The following is a 17814-nucleotide window of genomic DNA, read 5'->3' on the forward strand; positions in this document are numbered from 1 at the left end:
GCTGCGGTGTCATAATGACGATCTGTGACTATTTCATGAGATAGGCACAAGCTTGCCTTGTACAACGAATCTATTTACTTTCCATGAATACTCACCAGATCAGAAAAAAAATATACATTAAGGACAGTGGAAAACAAACACTATAAACAAAAAACGGTATAGTTTCTATAACAGCACTCGATAGTATCCATTTTATGAAATACATATAAAATTAACTACCACTCAAATTATACATTGCATAAACAGAGTATTTAATGTAGCCCCCCCGCCCAAAATAATTTCCAGAACAGTTTTTAGAGATATTTATCGCTGATTCATTATTTCCATAGCGCAGATGGAAATGGCCATTGTACTAATACTTCCCTCTAGTGGCTTCCGTTTCATGACGTAGAAGAGGGCAGATTGTGCAGGGCTGACAAAGGATTAAGTGAGGACTCTACTAAAAAAAAAAATTGTGAAGAAATCTTCATTTTATATTTTAACTGGCTAAATTACAAGAGGTTTGGCTACTTTTAAATTAATCATTGAATTTAATTTATGGGACCTCAACTACTCTGAAGGTCTCTAATTTCTCTGGACAGCTAAATAATCTCTATGTTCCCTCCATTAGACTCCAACAAAGTCATGCTATTATCAGCAATTTAGGACCCTGCTGTCTTGACATTTGAGTCAGTGTTAGGATGCAAAAAATATTAATATTTTAGGTTTCAGAGTAGCAGCCGTGTTAGTCTGTATTCGCAAAAAGAAAAGGAGTACTTGTGGCACCTTAGAGACTAACCAATTTATTTGAGCATAAGCTTTCGTGAGCTACAGCATCCGATGAAGTGAGCTGTAGCTCACGAAAGCTTATGCTCAAATAAATTGGTTAGTCTCTAAGGTGCCACAAGTACTCCTTTTCTTTTTGCGAATACAGACTAACAGGGCTGCCACTCTGAAACCTGTAATTGGAGTGATCATTTAAGGTGAGCTATTGGGGCGGGGGGGGGGGGGGGGGGGAGAGGAGGAGAACCTTTTGTAGTGATAATCAAGGTGGGCCATTTCCAGCAGTTGACAAGAATGTCTGAGGAACAGTGGGGGGTGGGAGGGGGGAATAAACATGGGGAAATAGTTTTAGTGATTTATTATTCTTTGCAGTTAGGTGTAGAGATTAGAATAACTTCTAAATTACACTGGAAAGACAAAATTAAGTGTGAATATAGCACCATCAGGTTCAGCGCTGTACCTCTGCTTACCTGATATGCAAAAAAATTCAGGAATCTGTAACAGCTTGGTGGTCAAGTTAAACACCAGCTAGCTAAAAATCTTCACTGATGTCCAACCACTGAGCTAATATCAATATTTAAATTACCTAACGGCCATTATACAGACTAGTCTAACTGACAACTGCAAAGCTTGTGCCCTTCTGTTCATAGTGGAGAGAAGCCACTGTAGTCTTTCCTAGTTCAAGTACATTGCCCTTACTACTGTTGTAACAGTTGCTTGTAAAAACTCCTGAGACGGCTGATGTGGGGACTTCTAACATTCCAGCCAACAGCATATAGTGTAGAAGCAGTCCTAGTTCAAGACTCACAGAGATCAATCACCATTGGAAGCTTTGTGGAGGTGCAAAAGCAGAATTTTGCCCTGATTTTCAGTATCTTCATAAACATCCCCATTTCACAGCTAATGCGTCGAAAATATTTCTGCTACTAAAACCAGAATAATTTGTTTTATGTGGGACGAGTTAACAATTCACACCCCCCCCCTTCATTTAACTCCTCCATGAGGCTGAAATCACCCCAAATTCATGGTAAAACTATAAATTGAATAGTTCCATTCTTCACTAATGTATACTCAATATAAAAATGATACAAAAGCAACAGGTATCGGATGCTCTTTGTATTCCAAAGAAACAGCCCTGACTAACTTATCCTCTAAGGACCAAAGGAAACTCCTGTTACCTGAACGTCAGTGTGAGGTCCTCAGCTGGAACCTTGCTTTGTGGTTCGACTTGCCCATTTTCTGTCTGTTTATTGGTGCCAAGGTTGCTTTTCATGTCCAGTGAAGACTGGGTCTCCTTTAAAAGAGGAGGACAGAAAATATTGTTTCACACTGTACAAATTCTGTGGCTTCATTCCATGGGAACAGAAGAGAATGCCTGTAAATCTTGCACAAAGCACCGAACAAAAGCCAAGAAACCACAGATTCAGAAGGATCTGTCCATCCTTGTAGGATACAGAATTGCCCAAAAGATAGGAATGATTTGTACACTGCGAAGCAAAGACCAAGGACTTGAACACCACAGGCTAAGTACTGAACACTGGCCCTCTCCTGGATGGAGCTGCAAAATTCTTATGCATGTTACAACACAGTACGTGTTGTAGTCAGCTGAAAGGCTACATTTATAATCAAAGGAAGACCTGGACAGCAATTTGATATTAAGAGTTTGCAGTTAGCTGCCCAATTATAAAAAAAAAAAAATCAGTCCTACTTTTGTTTTCAAAAGGCTACAAAAATGAAGTTGAATACTTTAAGCACATTAGAATTCAAATCCTGGACATGCAAAACTACTAACCTAGAGGTTTTAACTAATAAAATGGTGACAGGGAAATGACTAACACTGGTAGCAGTCACCCAGCAGAGAGGCTTACTGGCAAGTGTTAAAGTGCTGCAGCCAACCAAGCAGCTCTACATTGCATCTTGCCACATCTCACACCCAGCACTCACCATGCTCAGCTCACGGGTTCTCTTTCCGATTTCCCTCTCCACCTGGTGCAGTTCCATACTCAGCTGTTCACTTGAGATCATTGCAGGCCATTTATGAGGTGGTGGCTGTGGCTGGCCTGCCAGGGTGGTCGCCTCCCTCTGTAACAGCAGCCTGTTATTAACAGCCTAAATGCATAAAGCCAAGCACATACACAACTGAGCACACAACAAACCATGCGCAGCTTTGGACCAGGCTGTAATTCAGGAGTGTTGCCTAGTTGCAAAACCCAAAGCCTTCCCGCCCTTACATGGGTTATAATGTCATGACTTTGAAAGCACTTCCAACAATATTTCAAGTTGTCTCAGTTACATCCAGTTAAAGGTCTTTTTTTGCATTTTTTAAAAAAGATGTCAGTATTTAACATGCACTTATTTTAATATTGTGACAAACCATTAATCCTAGTAAGGGTTGTTGTGCCCTGATTTTTATTTTTCATTTGCAAATGAAGCCACAATACATTCCCATGCATAAATGTTCTTTTTGCTTAACAAAAATTCCTGAAGGCTAAGCAAACCCATGTCCTTGGAATAAGAAGCAAAAGGGGTTTGCTACAATAGAGATCACCAAATCCCTACAATATAACTAAATGTAGTTACAATATTGCTACTTTTATAAAATTGTTTGAAGATCCTGAGATGGGAGGTGCTATGTAAGTACAGGCAATGAATGGTTCTTCCCCAACCCATGTGAGGAAGTGTGGAGGAAAGATGAAGCACAGAGAGATCAAGTGACTTGTTCAAGGTCAGACAGGGATTAAATGGGAAACCCAAAAAGCAGAGCACAAGACTGAGTCCCAGTTCTGTACTTTAACTGCAAGGCCATCCTTCCTTATAGTAATCACAGATTACTGGTCTACAGTTAGCATAGACACTTATCCATTACAGTAAAATGTATATGGCCAAGGTTGGTTTATACCCAAAGCTTTGACCTACCCCTCTAATACTTAACTGGGAAATGCCTCCTGGATTATAAATAGCTAGTTGTGTCTAGAAACAAACATGACAGCTAAAGCTCCTGTGACCTGAACAGCAGCTTTGCTCTCAAGGTTTTAAACTTATAGTTAATGTTCAACATTTAACCATTTAGGATGTAAGACAATCAAGATCAGTCATCGTGGTATGTGGGGGAAGGCGGCCAGGTAAAGGTTTTGAAACTTTCAATACTCCTCCATTAAGGCATCAGCAAAAGCAAGCATGCACAATTTAAATACAATTTCCCTCTTGTTCCTGAATAAGAGCCCAAGAACACAAACACGTCACTTTTCAAGTAACTGGGAAATGTGTGCTTCTTGAAATTGTCATTGCCACTCCGAGACATTGTGAGTGCCATGAACACCTAATAAATGCACAATGAGAACTCCTGCTTTAGGAACCAAGCTCTTACTAGAACAAAGACTTCTTACCGAACAATGATCCTTACAGAGAGAAACCTCAATCTGACTAGAGGGGTGGTGCCTTAGAGTAGTTCTCTATTGCTTTCTGTAGGAAGATAAGGCTTTTCCTTCCAGAAAAGGTCTATAACTAAGTAACTAAGCTTTCCGACAGCAAGAATTGCTTAATTTTATTTTACAACTCCCTCCTACCACAAGGTCCCATAAAATGAAGTAAAGCTATACATACTGCTCATTGTTCCTTTTATAAACATAAACTTCCCATACCATCCCTCTGTGCAGAAATTACACTCATTTTAAACAGACTTCAAAGTTGAGCTTTTATTCTTAAAGTTAAAAAACTTTAACATCTATTTTGTTCAGTTTTGTGGCTTGTGCTGTTTAGGAAGAAAAGGGCTACAGCACAAAGCCAAACATGATACAAAATGGTTTAACTTTCTACAGGTAGAGTCTGATTAACTCAAAATCTGAAAAGCCAAGAGCTTTATTTGCTTACAGATTAATGGGCCCAGAAAAGACCAGGAGAGAGAAAAAGCAAGCAGACATGAACACACACACACACGGTATGCTCTCTTTAGGCTATAAATCAAATCAAATCAATAAATTTAAGAGCGAGCAAGTCCTCAGTTCCTGCTGCTAAATAGTCAAGGGTTTTTCCTTTGTCTGAAGTGCCGGCAAGTCCTGATGTCAGGTATCATGGATTTAAAGTTTTGTACTATGTTCAATATGATAGAAGAATCTCTGGCTTATAATAAGCAAATCTGCCAACTCCATCTCTCTCCTGGCTCTCTCATGCCCCTTCCAAGGCACAGGTACCAACCTCCAGTCCTCGTAACTGTGTCTGCTGGCTGATCTGATGGTTTAGTTGCTGCAGTTCCAGCCTGAGTTGCTGCTCCCTCTCAGCTGAGGGTAAGGGTTTCCCGTGACTGGCCACATCTGACATGGACAATCTCTCCCTTTGAGGGGCAAGAAAGGGGTTGGAAAGAAAATAGCTTTACTAAGTTTGGTAAAGAAGAAACTACTATAAACAGAAAAAGTACAAACAAGAAGAATGAGCATGTGCATGAGAAATACAGACATTCCCACCTGTCACTGAAGCGTCCCTGAGAAGGTATGTTTTGGTGGGGTGAATATGGAGAAGCTCCCCAGCCACCATGAGTTCCATACGGACTGTAATCTGCAAAAGAACAAAAGGAGTTACCCAGATAACACATGCTAGGTTACAATGCTTTGAGTTACAGAACTATTCCATATATAATCCAATAGACTAGTATATAGGTTGAAGAGAATATCCATAATAGCTAGGAAGGAAGATTAGTTTAACCACCAAAATGCTTTTTCCATAGGAATGCTATGCCTGAACTCTCTCATACTTTCAGATGGTAAAAAAATCATCATTCCCCAGCTCCCTGTAAGTACAGTAACCCTTGTAGGAAAAACAGGTGGAGGCGGCTTCCTCACTGAAACACAAGGCCAACTAGCATTTCCATCTTCCACTCAATATTCTGTGAAAGATTCCAGACTTTCAAGTCCCCAAGGAGGGTAAATCTCACTCAGTATTAATTTACTATTTATTACCCGTATTATATTAGCCCCTGAAGACATCAGCTGATTCATTGACAAATCCAGTAATCAACCCCAGTTTAAAAAATGAGCTCTTAGAGAACTCTAGGTATTTAAAGATCTGCAACTCTAGAAATATGATATGCAAATCTGCTATAAACAAGGTTTTTAGTTTTCAACAATTAATTTCTTCACAATCCAGGAAGACAGATTTAGGGAATTGTAAAACTGTAATTAGGCCAATTCTCCAGTTGTTTTGTTTACTATATCTAAAATAAACAATATCCTATAGTGAAAATTTTATCAAATCAATGGTGTGGATACAAGAAGAAATGGAACATTGTTCTGTGTCACTGGCTTTGCTGAGCATTACACAAAATAAAGCTTTCGTTAAGCTTGCAATGATAATTATTTATAACCTAACTATAAGTGCAATACTTTCAGTTGTGTTACACTTCCAACTTCTTAGGAAAGGAAGTCTCAAAATAAAATCTGAAATTGTCCACAAGAGGAACTACTCCCGAATAGCTATTGCATTTTAAATTCACATCCTACTTTAATCCAAAATAACTTCTAAGTGTAGGCAAGCCCTAAAGGGGAAAGGGGAGTTTATAAACTGCTTCCCAACACACACCACACAAAAAGCTAATCTATAAATATCTGAAGGGTGTAAACACCAAAGAGGAAGAAGAATTTATTGGTGTACATGAGATGAAACTGAGAAAGGGTAGATTTAAGGAAGAATACCAGGAAGGAGTTTCCTGACAGTGAGATCTATTTGGCTTTGGCAGTTTCTCTCAACGGAAGTGGTGGGAGCCCCGTTGCATGGGACTTAATACCAGGTAAAACACTAAAACATGAACTTTACAGAACAACCCTGCACTGACAGGAAGACAACAGGTCTTTTCCATCTTTGATATCTATAATTTATTAATCAGAACCTGGTGGCATCAGGTACCATTTAAGATTCTGACAAAACATTTCCTAAGACATTTTTTACCTGCACTATACTACCACACTAAAAACAAAACTATGCTAAAAGAAAAATAACCATGTGTATCAGTTATACCTGAAATGTTGATAGATTTGGTGGAAGCTCCCTGTACCGCCATGGCCTGCATGGGGCCAGAACTCTGGTACATTGTTTTGGAAGTACGCGAGATGGCCCCAAACCTTGATACAGTTGGCCGGTCTCCAAATGGGATGAGGTCATCATCCCCAGCTTCTGCTGCCCTTCTCTGTAGGTCCAACCGCTGGTCACGTATGCCTTTACTGTCTATGTTCTGGAGAAGAGGTAAAGAAAAATAAAGTTGATCACAGCAGTAACAGAATATATGAAGTGTCTCTTTCCTTGCTGCTTGTCTTCCAGAATGTGCCAACATTAGTATGAACAAGTCTTGCTCAGGGTGTCTGTCAGGTGGTAGCTTATCCATTATGGGATTTTTGCACTGGATCCTTCCTCTTCCTCTCAGCATCCAGACAGGCTTCCTGTTTTTCCAGTTCAGAACTTCCACAGTTGGAGTTGTACTATCACCTGAATTGACTGAACCTGTGTGTCTGCCACCTCCATGAATCAATGGCTCTGACAAGCAACGACCACACCTAGATAAGGAAGATCTACAAAGAAACTAAGATGGAGGATGACTACTATGACAAAAAGGGAGAATCGTGGGGGACAAGAGTGAGGAGGAGAGAAGGCACAGCCTACTGGAGTGAGTGGCCCTCCTTCCAAATCTCAAAGTCAGCCCTTCTGGAACTTGGCAGCTGAAGCCCCCATCAATTAATGGCCTCTCCAAATTCCATTGAAGTGGTGGCAAGGAAACAAAGGTAAGCTGCCTTCAGAACCAATCCAAGGAGGGAGCAGCCAGGATGCTCTCCCCTAAATGCACAGAATCTTTAATCATGCCATTCAGAGAATTAAAAAGTTACTTAGAGATGTCCTGCCTATCAAGGAGGGATGTTTGGAGCCAACTGCTTTGTCCCCTGGTATCTTTGGGAGCCACTGGATGGCTTCCCTTGAGGTTTATGAGGCACAGACTCCAGTTGTAATTTGAGTAGCACCCACTCTAAAACAGCCCTTTTCACCTTTCTATCCAGGTGCCAAAACACGACACAGTGTGTCCTCAGGAAGGTCTCAGGACTCGGAATCAGAAATCATAAGTTCACCTTTGGGTGGAGTAGCTACAAGTCCTGGAAGTCAAGGCTGCCCTTGGGGGGGGGGGGGGGGGGGGGGGAGGAAATGTGAGCCCCTCCTCATCCCTGTAGGATTTCTGTTCTAAAGAGATAAAGGTTTCATTACGTGAGTGACCAAGTAACCCCACTCCTCTGGCATGACCCTACTATGGTTTTCCAGGAAGGAGAAAGGATCCACTACAGCAAGATGGTTCAGATCTGATTCTAGCTCACTCTCTTTGAGAGACTATGAGAGAAGAGAAGATGAGGCTTTTCCTGCCCCTAGGAAAGAAGTCTTTTCAATGGACAACAGAAAAGGGGGCTCAGGAGGTCACCTGAACCCAATGGTGAGTTTCTTGCCAAGCTTTTTCAGTGGAAGGGTGAAAGCAGTGAGGCAGCAAAGGCCCTATTTATTTATTCAGTATATGGCTCAGGTGGAGGAATTTCCTTTGTGGTGATGAAAAGTAATTCCCCTCCTCCCACCCATGAAACTGGATGACACACTGAAGGTGGTGGATATCTTGTCAGCCCCCATCTGTGACCTGGTCTTTCTGGGTGATGGAGGGAAGCAGGGGAGAAACTTAGGAGGAACTGCAGGACAGCTCCCAAGTCCATAGAGGGCTGTTGAAGTAGAAAGCAAATGCTTCATTTAGAATACCTCCTGCCACTTCCCAGACCTAGCTGTGGCAATTCTGCATGGTGAGAATGTGCAGGACAAACAAAATGGACCAGCTGCCCAAAGATGCTTCTTGCCCTTCTTTTTCTGGGAGTAAACCAATTTTGCCTTCCCCTTATCCACATAGCTCCACTGAGGTCAGAAAGATGGAGGGCAACTCAGCTGTGAAGCACCAGGTGCAGCTGCTTCCAGTAAGGCAGAAGATCTGGGGAAACTTCCCTGCATGCAGAGGAAGAGGAGGAGGAGCTGGGCAGAAAATCCTGTCAGTCAGACAGGAGGTAGCCAGATGACAGATGAGAACTCGTTCACATTGGTAGCAGCATATCACAGAATGAGGAGTTCTGAAAAGTAGTCTCATCCAGTTGTCTTTGTCCTAAGACAGGTCACCATGACGTAGGACAGTGAAGAAATTAGGTGGGGAATACAATGAAGGGGAGGAAACAGGGGAATTCTTCATAAAGAACATTCCTCCTCCCTGACCCCCTCTCAAAAAAAGAGAACTGGCTTCTGCTTCATTTACAGTCACAATGAAGATGAGTTACACATACATTTTTCAAAAAAGCAAAAATGTTAAGGTTGTGTGTGACTGCTTCAAGTTTACTAAGGACAAATTTCAGCACTTTTTGAATGTTTTTCTAACTAGGGGTCATGTGGAAATGTGATGTTAATGCAAGATCCATGCCTTATTCTTCCCTTGCAATCACTGGCTCCCAATAAATGTGATACCCCAGTAGGCATCTTCCTGGCAAAATCTGTCCTGCAGAAATACAGCACCACTAAGGCATGCCTGTTTGGGTCAGTTAACCCCTGTTCCACTGCACCACTACTGTGCTTCTAATTAAATTAAGAATTCCCATATTCTTTAAAGCAGAGCAATTCCAGGCAATAATAGCTTTGGATTGTGTGTGTAAGAGAGAGAGGAATCAGAAAAATGCTGAAAGGCACTCAGGACAATACCAGACTGCAGTATCATGTTACATTTGCAGCACTTCTGAGAAATATTTGGTGAATCCTCTTGGTCATGGATCCCAAAAAAGATGGTCACTGAGCCAGCCCCACAAAAACAAAAAACTAACTAAACAGTGTTAACTTGAACCATGACCATAAAAGCACCCAAAATATTTTTAAAATCCCAGGTCTTCTTCCATCTCAGTGAAGGAAACAAAAGGTGAGCCGCTCCAACTAATTAGGACTCATTACAAATATTTTTGGACTCCAAATTAGTGTTGAGAAACTGATGACATAACATCCTAGTATCTCTCTCACTAAGTGGCTTCAAGTCGGGTAGGAGCTATTAGTTTATATTTATACCCAGAACTGAGAGAACAAACAGATAAATAGAAATGATATTGTGGCTTTTGGATTTCTCATTTTGAAAACAGAGCATTTTGTTGCAACTGTAAAACTATCCCCTTGACTGTCAGATACATTTGGTCTGAAAAAAAGGCACATGTTGCAGTCAGTCTAACTAATAAATAAAGGAGGTCCCTCGCAATTTAACTTTTTTTGCATTCTTGCATCCCAACTTACCGCCATCTCTACACTCCCTGCTGCCACAACATCTTTGGGTTTTGCATCTTTGGTTCCAATGTAGGAGCCAATGGTGTCACACGACCAAGGAGAGTACTGGCTATAATCATTTCCTTTGTATTTCCCAGCTACCTTCAGGTCTTCATCCAAGTACTGTACAAAAACAAAAACCTGGTTCTGTAAGTAAAAGGCAGGAGGCGTATCACAGACATTGTTAACTCCTGTGACAGTTCACTTCAAGCAAGATACTGGCAGGACTTCAACCGGATGTACTATATATAGGAAGTTGCAAACTTATATTTCATATTATTTGTGAAATTCAAATCACCTGGCTGGGCTCCCAGTATTAAATGTTCAGTGCACAGCAAGGTGTGACATTTTGACCTTGGTCTGGTTGAAGACTTGCCTTATTACTTAATTCTATCCATATCAGGTGTAAATAAAGCCAAGTCTAGCAATGGTATTCCGGTCATTAACAGAGACATTCAAAACAATCTAATAGTGCCTCCACACATTAAAGCGGAAAGGTTGCTCTCATGGCTGCATAAATAGGTAACTAAGGACCACTGATAGGATAGATCAGAGGTCTAATGGAGAACCAAGAACAGTCTTCCTCAGATGTCACCATATGGACCTCCATAACTGGAGCACAAAATTCTCCCTAAAATATTTAATATAAGATCCTAGGAGATTTATTATTGTTCAATACTGTGCTAAATTATTAGTCTACCCTTTCTTATCCTATAGGCTCATCTCAGCCTTTCAGAAGGTCAGGATCAGTGAAAGAAACTCACTTCTTAACACTACATATCCCTTGTGGCATTACGCCCCATATTCTTCATAGTAATATTATTAAGATATGATTATGGAATATCTGATGTATTTTATGCAAGATGGGTCATATGAGATCACTGAAACGGTTATGATTTACTGAATATGATTATCCTACTTGTATGCATGTACCATATTGGTATCTGAAGTTAGGAATATTGTCTATGCATCTATTACAAGTGTGTGTACACCTGGGGAACACTCAGTAGGCAGAATGCACTCAGTCTAGATGGCTGGCTGGGAAGGGCCCTTAGGGAGAACAATAGGTTTCAGAAGAGGCTAATCTCCCACCGGGAGCCTTCCTGAGGATGCTACACACAGCCTTCAAGTCACAGCTGCTGTATCCCTACAGGGGCATGAGACCAGGTCACCTGGTACTGGACTCCATCTTGGAATTCCAGTGTTTTTCCACTGACCAGGCGTGGGAACCAAAAGGGGAGACAAAGGGTTCCCGCCATATGCAAAAGATATTTAAGGCATCATCATGGTTCTTCACTGCCTCTCTGCCCAAAAAGATTGCTGGAAACACCTGAGGAACAAAGACTGGACAAGGGGAGAAGGGCTGAACCCAGGCTAGAGGAACTTCTAGCCTGTGAAAGGAATACCTGGGGTTTTAAGCTGCAAGCAAGTGCAGCTTGCCCTCAAGAATCTCCGCAAACTGCCTAAAATAACAATTAGGGTGACAATTTGTTGCTCATATCCAATCTCTTTAATATATTAAGCTTAGATTACCTAGCAAATAAACAAAAACACAATCTGCTTTGATCTGTTTGCTATGCCTTATAAAACACTTAAAATCTATCTTTTTTTAGTTAATAAACTTTTGTTTTGTCTAAAACCAGTACGTGGAAATCGTAAGTGCGAGCAGAAAGCTGTTGCATATCTTCCTCAACATTGAGGGAGCAAATTTCATGAGCTTACGCTGTATAGGTCCCTGTGCAGCGCAAGATGGTATAATTTTGGGTTTACATTCCAAAGGGGCGGAGGTGTGTGCCTTAGGAACTAGGAGGAGCCTTAGCTGATCTGATCTCAGCATGTGTGTAGCTGCAGCTGCGTGTGACCCTACCTGTATGTGTATTAGAGGGGGCTTGAGGGCCTGTCGCAGCAGTACAGTGTAAAGAGAGCCTACGGTGGTGAGTCAGGTGGGCTCAGTGGTACCCCAGTTCCAGGTGGCACCCTGTCACACCCCTAAACTAATTTAGGACCATATCAGCAACCCAAAAGCTTGGTTAAAAATATGCTTACCTCCTCTGGGTGGAAGGGGTGAGTCAAAGTTGGTGACGGTGCAAAGGGAGGTGGGGAGATCACCTTCCTCTCTTCTAACTGGGCCATGATTTCCTTCCTTCGGCGATGAAGCTCATCCAGGCTGGGATGGGTTTGAGATGGAGGTGGAAGTCGGTTATAAGGCTCCTAAAGTTTTAATATAAACAACTTGTTGAGTAACTTATGTAACACAAAGTAGAGCAACATCACCCTACAAGAGGAAAAATGTGGTGGGGGAAAAAAAAAAAATCTAACACCAGAACACAGTTCACATTGTAAGAAGGAAAAAACCCAACAATTCTATTTGCAAGATCCTTCTCTAAACTTTTGCCTCAATTTAGTGCTCATTAAAGTTGTCCTGGAGACTGCAGCATCTTATTCACAGAAAGAGTTCACATGGGTGATAGTGCAAGCTTCCCTAGAAATAAGGAACATACACAAGCTGCCAAAACTGATTAGACCCCCATTAGTGAATGGGGTCCTAGCTTTTTTGATCCTCAACCCACAAAAGGACCAAATACTTGTCTTGCAAACCACTCCTTTGTGGGTGGTGTGCAGCAGTGAGCTTTCAAGTGGCTGTGCACTCCAAGGTGGAGAAATCCAAAGCTGTCATTCATCCTGGGGTACAGTAGCTGGACAACTCTGCAGGTTATAATCTTACCTCAGTTACTTAGGATATCTGGGGATATTATATATTTTATAACAGAATTATACCATTTGAACAGATTTATCAGATATCCGACTTGATGAAGCTACACACTGGGTAAACTGAAAAGTTTAAGTTCATTCATGGACCAGATAATGGGATACAGAGCCCTCAATCTCCACATCATTCATTTGAATCTAGCTATGTCATGAGTGACTATTTTCATCAAGTGGCTTATGGGCAGCAAGTTCTGTCTCTTTCTAGTTTCCACTGGACTGATGTCCACACAAAACCATAACACATGGATAGTCCAGTTGGCAATCCCAGTCAAAGGGCTAAATATAGAATGGTCATGAAAGTGGAATTCCTGGCCCATTCCGGAGGTAGTCTCTCCAGGTCAAGAGTGGTCAGTGCATGGAATCTCTCACATTACCATGTGCCCATGCTGTACCTGCACTGTGTATAAAGAGAGGAGGTCATTTTCCAGTCATGTCACAATTATGCCACTACACTGGAAATGAAAAGATTTAAGACACTATTTTCAAATTTTATTTTGCCATAAAAGTCAGGGTCATTGAGGGTTTCATATGAAGATATGACATTTCTCTACTTGAAATGATTTATAAGGCACTACATTCTTTCAGGAGTGACCACCACCAATGCTCAGTTTTCATCAGTTGCCATCGTGCCAAATTTTAAAATTTGGCACAAAGTGTGTGGGGGGAATAGCAGACTCCTGAGTCACTAACTAAATCCTGAGTTTGGCATTTAATTCTCCTAAAAAGTGCTTCACCTCCCCTCCTTCAGAAAGTGCCCAGTTCCCCAAAGTTAATGTTCCCTTGACGTTCTTTCTCTGACCAAACTAAGAAAGTATATAGAAAACCGTACTCTGTGGTATGAAGATCTGATCTGATTGAGATGTGGACCCACTGGATAATAACCCTCCACTTGCTGGTATCTGTCTCTGGATTCAGGTACGTAGGGAGGTGCAGCTCCATGTGGAACATCAATGGGCACGGGGCTTCCTCGGACAATCTCTTCCCGCTGGTATGGCTGGGCAGAGGGGTACACACGACGGCTCTCATAGTGTTGGTACATAGGCTGTCCCATGGGAGGATACTGCTGCGGCTGTGTGCCATACTGCGAATTCACCATACGATCCTGAACGTAGGGTGGGTAATGGTCTAGGTAAGGACCACCAGGTTCAGGAGCAGATGATGGAGGTCGGACAAAACGAGACATGCACTGTGAGGACTGAGTAGGATAGTACACACCTGAATTTATGTAACAAGAATACAAAAAGTCAGTACATGATTGGACATATCAATTGTTCACCACAATTTATTCTTAGAAATTCCAGTCTACAACAGTGTTGAAAATTGGCATCCGCAAGTCATTTCTTGATCACACCTGTCATCTTAGTGCTATAAATAAGGACTTTTTCCTTTATGAAAATCTATTCTAAATCAGCCACAAGACATTTGAGAATGTAAAGGTTGATCTAGAGCCCAGAGAGCAAAGTTTAAATTAACCAAACCAGCCAGTATGGCTGGAGACAAGCCACAGCAGCTGGAGATTGAGCCCAGCACAGGTGAGAAGGTGCACCCTGCTCTCTTGAGCCTAGACCACAACTGGGCCCAAAGACTATAATTCCCACAACTTTTCAGAAGGAACTTATCAAGTGTCCCTCCAAGTTCACATGAGTGATCTTGCCAGTCAGTGACTAGCACTGTTCTGGGCACAAGTAGCCTGAGCAACGTTTTTCAAGAAGCCCTAGCAGGAAGAGCTTAAAAATGGGGAAATGCAGCACAGTTGGTGGCTGACCGGGGAGAACAGACCTCCAGTCCCCAGCCGCTGGAGAAAGGGCTGACTGAAGGCAGGAGCTCCTCAGACGGCTGCTGCTCAGTAGCCTCGCCCTGAAGGAAGGAAGGAAGGAAGGGAGGGCGGGCCTGAGACAGACTGCCCTTTTGTGGGGATTATCCTGCTGTATGTGTCTTTGAACTCAGTTGAGGGTCCATTACTCAACAAGAGCATCCCAGCAGGAGAGAGCCTTTCCACAATCATGGGATAATTGTGTGGGTTAATTCCCCCTTTTTCTGTTAACTGACAATGCTGGAAAGGTTGGAATATCTGGGGCTAAAATGGAGGGTGGAGCCTCTTAGCACTGGAACTGGCATGGGGGAAAAAAACCCTGGACTTTACAGAGCAGTGTCCTATATGTAAACAAAGGGGTCATGATCAAATTTTGTGGATTGCTCAGGTTTCCCACTTGCACATAAGTAAAATATTATACATTTTAATTTGTTGGTTTGGGTATCTTGCTTTTATTCTTCCTTCTCTTTCCTTTCTAAAACCATATTGCACTCCTTCCATCTCTTTCCCCCTCACACTAATTTTCCCTTCCTTATTTCTACTTCTCCTCAGCCTGACTCATGTTCAATCATGAGAATCCGCTCTTCAAAACGGTACTTCCTTCTCTTATCCTTACCATCTCCATCAGTTTCTTCCTCCCCCAGAAATGCCCTTTTGTTCTCTTTTCAAAACTATTCCTGTGGCTTCCACTCCTTGTCCACATTCATCACTCTGGTGCAAATATTTCTGCAGAAGCCATGAACCTTTCATCTGAGTACCTCAAAATATTTTAACATGAATGAAGTTTTATAAACACCCTGACTGGGTAGGTACTGTTCCCATTTTCCACAACACCTTGTGATCTTCACTTCATCTCATCCACTTTTTTAATGTGGCAAAAGAGACTTTATGATGCTGGATGAGCGCAAACTTAACAAAAACCAGAAGAGTGAGTTCTCATTTAAGGGCACAAAATCCCCTCTGGATGTGACTGGCTGAATGCTATCGCATAAGAAATTTATTATTTCGGCTGAAAAAAATTTCTACCACTAAAGTACACCTTTTCTCCATGCTGGACTTCCATTTTACTATGCTGTTAGCACATTAAGCATTTATCCTTCATGCCCCCACAGGAAAACCCAAAATTGAAGAGGTTAAATCACTGGTGAGTGGGGGAGCACAGGCAAAGAACCAATATGGGAAGGGGGGGAAGGAGGTGGGGGAAGAAAAGAGAGGGGAGGGAAAAAAAGACTGATCCCAACACTCTTACCTTGTGGATAAGGTGATGGCTCAAATGGTGGGGCAGCTCCTCTAGGATCCTGATAAAACACATCTGCTTGTTGAGCAGGATACAACTGTGATCCTCGTGATACCATTTGGGGTTGCTTGGAGAAAGACATTGGAGGCAGGTCTGTCGGTCCTCTCTGGGGCACAGGGTGGGGGTTCACTGGTAAGGCAGAAATAGAGCTCTTGGGGACAGACTCCAGCCTAAAGTAGAAGGAAGACATCAATCATGATTAGGCCACATCATACAGCTTGATGTGCTTTCAATACTGAACATGACTAAACACTGTATGATTTCAAAGCTCCATCTTTTGATGGCTCTCACCACTTTTCCTTATAAAAAGCAGGAAGTAAAGCATCTTTTTTTTCCTAGGCCATTTTTAATCACTAAAGGTGCAAGGCAGGAAAATTGTCGTTTCATTTCTAGAATGGATTTACTGTCCCTTATATTTCCTCCATCACACATTTACACAAACGACACTTCGAACAATAGTTAGGAAGATCCGTACAAGTCAGGAGGGGATCCAGGAGCACTGCTGCTCAGGTGGTCGATCTTCCCTGGCTTCAGAGCAGAATCATAGCTGGAGTCGGTCCCTCGGGAGATAAGCTGCGTCACTGTGCTGCCTGTAGACACAATCCCATTCGGCAAGGCAGAGGATTTTCTACTGGGCAAGTCCACTGCCCCTTCATCCGAGAGGATAGCTGCTGAAGGCAGGCCCACCTCATTTAGCTGGCCCAAGGAGGCACTCAGGGGTCTTCTGGGAACCAGGCGTTTGTTCATTTTACGAAATCTTCAGAAAAAGAAATCACACACCAAAAAATGAAACAAGAAACTAGAAGGAGTTGGGTTTCAAGATTTTTCACATAGGTGCTACAGAAAGAGCTTCAATTTTTAATTCAAGCTTCCTGAAGCTTTGCCAGAAATTTATTGCTAATATCTGGTGGACTGGAGTTTCTTGGTGCTATTTGAACAAAATGTTAGCAAAATGTTTTCTTTCAGAAGAATGAGTATGTATACTACATATTCAGCAAAGATTATGTGCCTATATTTAGATGCAAAAAAAGTTGTAATGCAATATTAAGGATAGGTTTTTTTAAATGACAAAGTGTTCCAGGGATTTCAGAGTTAAGATTTCCACAGTAAACTGAACTTGGTTCTCTCTTTGCATATATACATTACAAGAATAGGGTCTTCATTTACATGGGAACAACATACATTCAGGTGTTCAAAATACTATATCTGTGCAGTTAGGGTTTTAGGAAAAGGGTCACAATAGACAGTATACAATCTAGTTTATTTACACAGCATTACTGAATGAAAAAATACAGGGGAAAAAAAACACTCTTCTATCCTACTATTTGCCTAATAGGTCACTTCACTCAGTGTTGTGTGATCACATTTTATTTTAGAACATTTGCAAAATATGCTGAGATCCCTAAGTGCATGCACAATATTCAACACACAATTTGCACTGCAAAATAAACTGAGTGATTTCTTAAGATTCAAAGATAAAAATCCAAACCTCCCCACCCTCAAATAAATCTAACTCCACTTCCTCTGGAAAAAAGCCTGAGCAAATATGAGCTTTATGTGTGTGCCCTGAAAACCAGCAGACTAGAGCTCTGTTGGACCAGCCCAGAGTGAATTCCAGGTGAATGCCCTTTACTAAAGATATCCTGGCATCAGCTCAGTTATTAAAATCTGGAGGTGTGTTAGCTTAAACACAACAACTGGTCTCTACTATTTGGACTGAACAATAAGAATTTCCTACAAAGGCAGACTCAAAAACTTAAAAGGATTTTATAAATCAAAACCAGCACCTTGAATGGCACCCAAAAGCAAAATCAGAAGCTAATGCAGA

The 17814-nt window shown here is 41.7% G+C and overlaps 1 protein-coding gene across 14 annotated transcripts in view; it reads right to left on the reverse strand.

Annotated features, from left to right (window-relative positions):
- Positions 1-17814, reverse strand: part of RC3H1 (ring finger and CCCH-type domains 1) — a 101172-nt gene that overhangs the window by 8076 nt on the left and 75282 nt on the right. For 3 of the 14 annotated variants that reach the window (XM_037906467.2, XM_037906464.2, XM_037906465.2), the window contains exons 10-19: positions 16462-16743; positions 15939-16156; positions 13706-14091; positions 12154-12318; positions 10078-10254; positions 6769-6982; positions 5223-5313; positions 4957-5092; positions 2707-2871; positions 1941-2056 (exon numbers count right to left, since the gene is read on the reverse strand). In XM_037906467.2, coding sequence (XP_037762395.1) covers positions 1941-2056; positions 2707-2871; positions 4957-5092; positions 5223-5313; positions 6769-6982; positions 10078-10254; positions 12154-12318; positions 13706-14091; positions 15939-16156; positions 16462-16743 — 1950 coding nt within the window. The remainder of the gene's footprint in view (positions 1-1940; positions 2057-2706; positions 2872-4956; positions 5093-5222; positions 5314-6768; positions 6983-10077; positions 10255-12153; positions 12319-13705; positions 14092-15938; positions 16157-16461; positions 16744-17814) is intronic. The other 11 variants (XM_043521562.1, XM_027823649.3, XM_007061171.4 and 8 more) reach the window with 10 other exon arrangements.

This window comes from Chelonia mydas, chromosome 8, assembly GCF_015237465.2.
Source record: "Chelonia mydas isolate rCheMyd1 chromosome 8, rCheMyd1.pri.v2, whole genome shotgun sequence".
NCBI classification, from domain to species: domain Eukaryota; kingdom Metazoa; phylum Chordata; order Testudines; family Cheloniidae; genus Chelonia; species Chelonia mydas.